Genomic DNA, 8,835 nt, shown 5'->3' on the forward strand with positions numbered 1-8,835 from the left:
TGGCGACACCGTGGTGTTTGGTGGAAAAAGCTGTCTAGCTTGCCCACGTGGCTAAGAATGCTCGGATATATATTAACAATGGACATTGAAGTGAGGGAGATAGTTGGGCCGATGCGAAAAATCGCCCTCTGCAACAAAAAGAAACCTGGCTAATAGAGTCTAGCTAGGACGCTGGAAGTAAACTAAAAGCTTGATAGGCCCGGTTTGATCGCAGCGAGGAAAGGCGCTATGGGGTCAGATGTGGTAAGAAAGGTAATAAACAGCTGCACCTTGCAAAGTAATGACATTTGTAAATATAGGGTGAATTTTAGTCAATATATACAATGCATACACATAAAGTACTAGGTAAAACCCCCCCCCGCCGTCGAATTATGTCCGCATTTTTACGCCAAAAGCGGTACATTGTTTTGCATGAAAATGTATTTAACATTGTAGGACTATAATTCTTAGGCATGACTCCCCAAAGTATGTCCAATATTTAATACATTAAATAATAAACTTTAAATTAAAAAAAACTTTAAATAAATACAAAAATTTGTTGAAATAAGGGTGCATAAAAAACTGAAACATGTATAATAACTGTACAGTAGCATATATAATATATATATAATGAAATTACATATATTATAATGATTACTTTTTATTGGATTCAATACTGTTTTTTTGTATTGAATCCAATATAAAACAATTTGAATTTCCCGCTGAGCCTCCCGCACTCACCAACACATGCACCGATGTCACCGTCACTCCCCCGGTAGAACGATGGCAGAGGACATGGCCCGAGGACAGGCATGGATGAGCAGGACGCCGATGGAAGCAGGTAAGTGGGTTTTATTCTTGTTTTTAGGTACCCCGAGTGTGGCTCGGGGTTACCGCTTTTAGCATTTTTTTTACCCCGAGCCACACTCAGGAATACCACCAAGGGGTTAAGCTTATAGTTTAGTTTATATTTTAAATCTAGTTCATAAAGAAATGTACTAAAATCCGGTTCTCTTACTGAGGTACAATCTAAACATCTATAAAAAAAAATGTAAGCTAAAAAGAAGTCTTGCTTCAGCACTATCCATCCCACGGCATTATATCATCCACTTTTAAGGGGGCATGAGATAGCTAATATTTCCACTTTTAGAAGGTGGTGCATACATTGTAAATGTATTTTTCTTTTTTTTTTTTTAAACTGAATTTTTATTGAATTTTCTGTAAACATAAACAAGAAACACACACACACAAAGGTACATGAACAAAAAAAAGGAAGAAAACGTAGATGAACAACAGCAATTCAAGCAAAGTATATGTCCATGTCCAAAGTAGCAAATGCTATGTCCAAATGAGGTTGAGTCCAGGATCAGTAACAGAATCCCATCCATTATTGCTGGAAACAGACAGTAATACAACAAACAATAAAAAAAACACACAAAAAGAAAAAAATAATATAAACAAATCACAGTAATAACAATAAGGAGCAACAATAATAAAAAGGGGAAAGGAGGGGGTGGGTGGGCAGTAACAGTAGAGTATTCCAGGGTCAGGTATTCACAAATGCTCCCTAGACCTAATTGAGAGTAAAAAGTGTCCCACGGGTCCCAGATCAATTCAAATCTATCAACTTTGTTTTGAAGAAGAGCCGTAAGGTATTCCATTAGGTGAACATCCTGGATACAAGTGTAAAAATCCTCTAGAAAGGGAGGCAGGTTTGATTTCCACCTAGTTGGGATCCCGGTGCGAGCTGGCACTAGTATGTGGGCAGCCAGTGTACTAGTAAGTTTGGGTAGACACGTAAAGGGTAGCCCCAGTAGGTGGTTAAGCGGATCTAGTGAAAGCTGTTGTTGGGTCACGTCCTGAAGCAGCTTATGAACACAGTCCTAATAACTCTGGATAATGGGACAATACCAAAATACATGTTCTAGGGTTCCCCCGTGTCCCACATCGCCAGCAAATAGGGTCCACAGTGGGAAAAACCTGTGCAACACATCTGGTGTATGGTACCATCTAAATATTATTTTTTATACATTTTTTACCTTGCATCGATTTTTTTATAAATTTTATACCTTGCAAAGGTATATAAATACCTGTTTATGCAAGGTACTTATACCTTGCATAAACAGTAGGAAAACATCAGTAACCCCCTTAATGCTGCCCACTGTCCTGAGGGGCTGGGGGCAGAGGAGAGTGTCGAACCCTTTGTGTAGACTGCTTCCTGAACCTGGCCACCTGCCACAGTGGAGAAGGAGGAGGTGAAGGATCTTCAGGTTCCCATCCTGGGAGTTTGGGCAAAGAAATTACCAAGTCCCGGCAAAAAGAAGGGGGGCCTTCCGGATAGCGTAGCACAGCCGATAATCCATCTCTGCGCGCAGTCAAGCTGAACGGGAAGCCCCATCTGTAGGGGATATGATTATCCCGTAGCATGGTGAGGAGCGGTTGCAGGAGGCGCCCTTGTTATAAGGTGTGCCAGCATAAATCTTAAAAAAGCTGTAGGGGAGCCCCATCAAACTCCAGATTACGCATATTTCATGCGGCCGCCATAATTTTATCCTTAAGATCTGCATCCGCCGATGACATGGAACATCCCGTGGTCTCGCGGCCGAGGCAGGTTGTCTTGAGGCCCAATATGCCATAGTAATGCCAATAGCTTGTGAAGAAGGGCGGCCCAACAGGCGATTATTAAAGGCTTGCTACACTAGCTTCTAATCTGAGTTTTGGGTAGCCTCAGGTAAACCACGGACCCTGATGTTGTTTCTGTGGGCCTTATTATCCATATCTTCCAAGTGACGATAAAGATCTCTGATTTTCAAGTGATAGTTCCGGGATTTATGAGGTAAGGCTTCTATATCACCTTTGGCCTGATGTAAATTCTCATCGAGGTCTTCTACTTCCCCAGCCAGGGACTGTAAATCTGTACACAAGACCCCAATTTCAGAGCCCAGAGTAGACTGTACTTTCGCTATCAGTTGCTGGAAGTCTGCCTTGGTGGGTATAAATTGAAGATATTGCTGCCATGAAGGGCCCACATCAGCATTTTTATGCAGTCCCTTGTTTAAAAGACTTAGAGGGGCCTGGTGTCCCATGGGTTGCAGTATTGGGCTTCCCTGAAAGGAGACAATGCGCACAAGTCAAGGAGACCAGAGAAAGGAAGGCTTCTCTGCTTACTTCAGGGGGGCCTGAGTCATGAGGATCAGGGGGGGGCAAAACTCACCCCAGTATTAGTTGTGGCCTCCGGTAGCTCCTCTCCACATTCTGAAAAAGTCAGGCTGCAGTGTTGCTGAGCAGAAGTGCAGGAGCAAGCAGCTGCCGCATAATCCAAGTGCCGTGTATCCGAGCTCTCTGCACGCCACGTGTGCTGAGGGAAGCCGCGGAAGGATCATGGATTTAAGCCCGGATTGAGGGCTGTGAAGAGGAAGACCGCTGCACAGGAGTGTGGGGAAGCTTCAACCCTTTACCCAGTTTTGATTTTCCCATGGTGCGGAGTTGTAGGTGCCGTCAGCGGGATTTAGCCACCGGTGCCGTAGGAGCTAAAACTTCATGCGGCCATCTCCAGAAACCGCCAAGCCAAGCCCCTCGTAAGTTTATTTTTCTAAAGTTACATCAACTAATTTTTTGTTATGAGATGGTAACAATATGAAGTATGTGTTGTTTATTTGAACGAAGATGTGCCAGTCTCTTGCTCTTTCTCTTGCACAAGTATGGGAATAAAAAAGTACACCCTCTTACATTTCTAAGGTATTACCTATCAGGACATCCAGCCCTTACAGGTACTAAAATAAGGTACAATTCTAGTGTCTTTATTTAAAAAAAAAACAATAACCAAACTGGTAATTCCATGTATGGAAAACTAAGAACACCCCTAGATTTACAAGCTTGTAGAACAACCCAGAGCAGCAATAACTTGAAGTAAAGGTTTTCTGTAGTATTTTATGGCCAAAATTTCTCCACAAGTGTGTCAGTCTGTTGAGGTTAATTTGCATTAATTCATGTACAGCTCTCCAAGCATCCTTACAACAACATTTTTAGTGGATTGAAGTCTGTATCTGGGCTTTGTTTGAATTTGTTGTCCTCTTGCATGAATCAACTTAGGCCAAGCTTTAGATACTACAGAGATAGCCTCTAAAATACTTGTACAAGGAGATGTTCATGGTAAACCTAATGACTGCAAGGGGCCCAGGTGTTGTGACAGCCAAACAAGCACAACACATCTTCCCTCCACCACTGTACTTTACATTGATAATGTGGGGTTCAATTTTTCCAAAGAAGGTGCAGCGGATTATAGCCAAGCATGTCCACATTGGTCTCATTTGTCCAAAGCACATTGCTGCATAAGTCTTATGGTTTGTTCAGATGCAATTTTGCAAATTAAAAAAATTCTTGTTTCTTTTGAGTTGTAAATGTATTTTTCTCATTGTAGAATGATAGGCATTAAATTGTTTGGGAATGGCTTTAGAACTTTTCCAGATCGATGTGAAGCAATATTTGCTTGTCTAAGATCATTGTAAATGTCTTTCCTCCTTGGAATTGTGATAAAACACATATGATTGCTCCAGACCAGTAAACTGCCAGACGTGGTGGCACTTGGTGATGATCAGTTACGTGAATTTCATTACCAACAGTCAGCTGCTACTCACCAACCTTCCTAGGAAAGTGGTAAGGGTGTACTTAAGTTTACACACACTGCTTCTGCATTTTGTCTTAGTATTTGTAAAACAAAAAAAGGACACAAATTATTATGTGATCTGTTTTTGTTTATATAACATATTTGTGTAATGAGCTAAAGACCGTCAGGTTTTAATTTATAATGATATCCTCATATGCCAAACCCTATAGCTAGTGTCTTACTAGTGTTAACTTTATTGACATTTAAAAGTTACAGAATAAAATCTATTAAATTTAAGATACATGGCACACCCAACCAACAATATAAAAATTTATTTGTTACCTATAAGCTAATTTAATACATATATTTTACAAAAGCACATACAAATATATACAAATATGAAAGACTGATTCAATATGTAAGCACATTCCATAGTGACAAAGTGTGACATTCTATACAAGTGACAACTAGTAAACTACAAGCTGAACACCAGAAGCTGTTATCCTGTCGCAAGGCAGAGAACAAATGACTAGTCACCAGCATTTTCTGTGGTGTCCTTGCTGCTGATCTTTTCCCATTACTGTCTGAGCATGCTTTGTTCTGCACAGTGACTCTGTGGGGATGTGGCCAACATGGTAGATGTCGGGTTTTGATCCCACATGTTAGAACCTCCAACAATTAGTATAGTGGGCAGCACTATAGTGTAGTACTAGTACCAAATCTCAGTCCATGGCTCCTGAAACTAGCCGAGGCCGCAGCGCCTTAGATCCCACGGTACAGATAAACATCTTAGTCTGCAGGTTCAGAACTCATAGGCATCTTCATATTCCTGAAAGTGTTCCGCTCTTTTTCCGGAGGAGTTTTTTTTAAAAAAAATGATTTTTTAAAATACTGCTAAGACACAATTATTATTTTTAAAAATATTGTGTATAACAATTTTAACTTTTTGAGTTCTCACTCTATTAAATTTCAGGATGGATTTACTTCAACACTAAACACGATTAGGCATTTCTCCATTTTTGGATGACATGGGGCAAGGGAAAATGGAAATCTCTAACAGAGCACCAGATGGCAGTATAACCCAACAAGGGTGGTAATCTTTTCTTACTCTAATTGGATTTTGAAATGAAGTGATTGTGTAAAAAGAACACTTTAGTTCCTCACATTTTTATGCAATCTTTTTGTTCAACCCACTGAATTAAAGCTGAAAGTCTGTAATTCAACTGCATCTGAGTTGTTTCATTTAAAATTAGTTGTGATAATGTACAGAACCAAAATTAGAAAAAAAGTTGTCTTTGTCCAAATATTTACGGACCTAACTGTAGGTGGTCAGAACTGCAACCATTACAGGGGTGAATTGAATGTCGCACAGACAGCTAAAAAGAAAAATTAGTGTTAGTGCTGATGGCTTTTTAAATGTGGCATTGACCCTGGAACTTCGCAGGCAGCATCAAATAGGAAGTCTTGCCTAGGTAACTCCTAGCAAACTCTAAAGCAGAGTGTCTTAAATAGGGTTCGAGCAATGAGCAGTTTATCTGACAGTAATGATCTTTTTGGCTATCTGTAAGGGTGACATTCATCCCAACGGTCAAAAATGATAAGAGGCATTCTTCTACTGGTCCCCACACTATGAGCTGTGAATATAGCAATTATACCTCTAATATTGTAAGCTCTTTGGGGCAGGGTCCTCTCCTACTGTGTCACTGTCTGTATTCTGTATAATGTATGTTAGCACTATATAAATCCCATTTAATATTATTAAAAAAATAATAGTAATATAGAATGGGGTTTCCTGAAGACTTGAATGTTATTTTAGGGGTTCCCACATGATACAAAGGTCAAGAAACACTGCTCTAGTAGATTTCCAGGGCACTGCGGACATTGAACTACGCTACATACAGACTCACGTTCAGAATAGCTAGTTGGATAGTTCATTCCGAAACCATGCAAATCTATAATTACATCTTAGCTTGAGGACTTTTCCCAAAAATGTAGCATACGCTTACACTTAATTTAGTGTTACTGTAAGGCCATCTAGCATGTCATATGACTGCAGGTGTTTACCCAAGCCTAGCTCCCCTAGGTTTGTGTAAGTTGCTGGTAACTAGTGGTAGCATGTATATGATGGCACAGTAACATTTTTAAGTGGGCAAAATATAATGCTCTCTGACCATCACACCTACCTATATGACCAAAGAAAAAAAATTGCTGAATAATGATTAGCACACTAAACTAGTTCCCTAAAATATATTGCATTGTAGAAAAATAGGTACATATTCTTTTCATGCAAAATTAGGCTCCAAAAAACAACAAATGAAACATCTAGCTTACACCATGAGGCAATGGCTCCCCCTCCGTTTAATAAATATAGTTTAAATACCTACATTTCTAAGTTTGAACCAGTCTTTTGTAAGCCTTTGATTGGTTCAGGGCTTTCATTCAGGCAGGAAACACTAATCAGGTGTGCAGCACGTGAATAGAGTGAAAAAGGACATGTTTTAGCCATGAATCCAAGCTGCTGTTCAATCACTGAACAATCATAGACTGAAAGCAGGGAGGTATCCAATCTCTACTGAATTCATGCAGTACAAAAAGTCAGGTTAGTAGGTTGGCTGTGCAAGTCTCAAGACTGGGGGGACAGAAATATAAACTACATATGTACAGTCACTGCACGCAACAATAAGAATGTAGATCAGAAAAGTTAGATGAAAGTCAAACGTATTCACCTGTATACTTCTAGTAGGGTTCAAAAGCATTAAAGCAAGATTTTAAAGAGTTTCCTATACAAGACTTCCTACAACCTTCCCATTACCTTCGTTATAGGAATAGGCTTCTTCTCCGGATATGCCGTCTGGTGTGAAGGAGACTCTTTTAGCGTGAACTCAGGAGACAAATCCAAAGTCTTGTCCATGTCCTGAAAAAAAAAGTTGTTTTTTTTTTTTAAATGAGCATAAGGTAGGAGCCACCCTAATGGCAAAAGGAAGACCACTCCAGTGGGTCGGAGAAGTCCTAGGAAAGTTTTGGACTTGTGCGTATGATGAGGTTATGAATAAGGAAGTCATTAGTAAGTTATTGGAGGAGGGAAGAGAGCAGCTTAAGGGTGTATTTTTCTACTGGGTCAGAAAGGTAAGTGGGACAAGAACTGAGGAGGGATTTGAAGACAAACACAGGAGCTTGAATTTGATTCTAAGGTGAAATGGAAGACCATGAAGAAAACTACAAAGAGACAGCAGAAGGGGAGTGGTGGGAAGGATGGAGGAGTCTGGCTGCAGCATTCAAAATAGATTGTAGAAGAGAGAGTTGGGTTACATGAAAAAAGGCCTGTACTGTATAAAACAGACCTGTACTGATGATCTCCAAAATGTCATACTTTTTAAAACTAAAGAAAGAGCAAAAGAGCAGCATGTTTTTAATGCAAAATCAGCTTTCAGGGTACATTCACACCACTCTGAAAAGGTGCATGGCCCAGCAGACAGTAAAATATCTTAATTAGAGCAGGCTACATATTTTTTTTTTTATAATGCAGTGCACAATACCTGCATTGTAGAGGTGAACTTGGGTGTCACTCAATATAAAATGGTGTCACCTATACCAGTGCTACAAGCAGTAAGTCTAGGCAATGCTCTGACAGGTTAGGATACTCATCAAATGTATCTAAATAATTAGATCTCACTCACTTCTGAGCTAGAGTCGTCAATCTCCAGCACAGACATTTTACTCTTCTGAGGGATGACACAGTGGGTTTGGTCCCCATTGGAGTTTGCCTTCTGATCCATCTGAAGATTGTCTGTGTCCGAATCTATACTGTGCTTTGTCCTCTGAAATCTTCTAAGAGACACAATGGAGGAGGTACATGGGGTCTCAGACTTGGAGTTCCCTTTAGCTAAACTTCCTGACCAACTAAAACAATTTCTTGGATTCCGAGGTGAAGAATCCACATTAGATTTCACATCACAACAATCAGAGATGGGAGATGGCGTCATCTCTGTTTTGCACAGTTTGTTGCTGTGGTCAGTTGCTTCTGTTGCTTGGTTGACCTCACAGGGAGTCTCTGAAAAGTCAGCTGTTTTGTAGTCTGTTGACTTCAAAGTGTCATTAGATGGGGTAGTTGCCAGTTCAGACTGATTACAAAAAAATCTAAAAAAAGGAAGATATCACACAATGATTAAAATACTTAAGAGAAGAACTCCAGTTGCAAATAAGAACCAGTTGCAAACCAAAACAGTTTTTACTGCAAGAGAGAGATCTCC

The 8,835-nt window shown here is 40.1% G+C and overlaps 1 protein-coding gene across 2 annotated transcripts in view; it reads right to left on the reverse strand.

Annotated features, from left to right (window-relative positions):
- Nucleotides 1-7,397: 7,397 nt before the first annotated feature.
- The window catches only part of EXO1 (exonuclease 1), a gene marked incomplete at its 3' end in the record, with an annotated part of 13,564 nt that continues 12,126 nt past the window's right edge, over nt 7,398-8,835 (reverse strand). For both annotated transcript variants that reach the window (XM_072429648.1, XM_072429647.1), the window contains 2 exon segments: nt 7,398-7,499; nt 8,263-8,722. In XM_072429648.1, the coding sequence (XP_072285749.1) occupies nt 7,398-7,499; nt 8,263-8,722 (562 nt within the window).

Source organism: Pyxicephalus adspersus, chromosome Z (assembly GCF_032062135.1).
Source record: "Pyxicephalus adspersus chromosome Z, UCB_Pads_2.0, whole genome shotgun sequence".
NCBI lineage: Eukaryota > Metazoa > Chordata > Amphibia > Anura > Pyxicephalidae > Pyxicephalus > Pyxicephalus adspersus.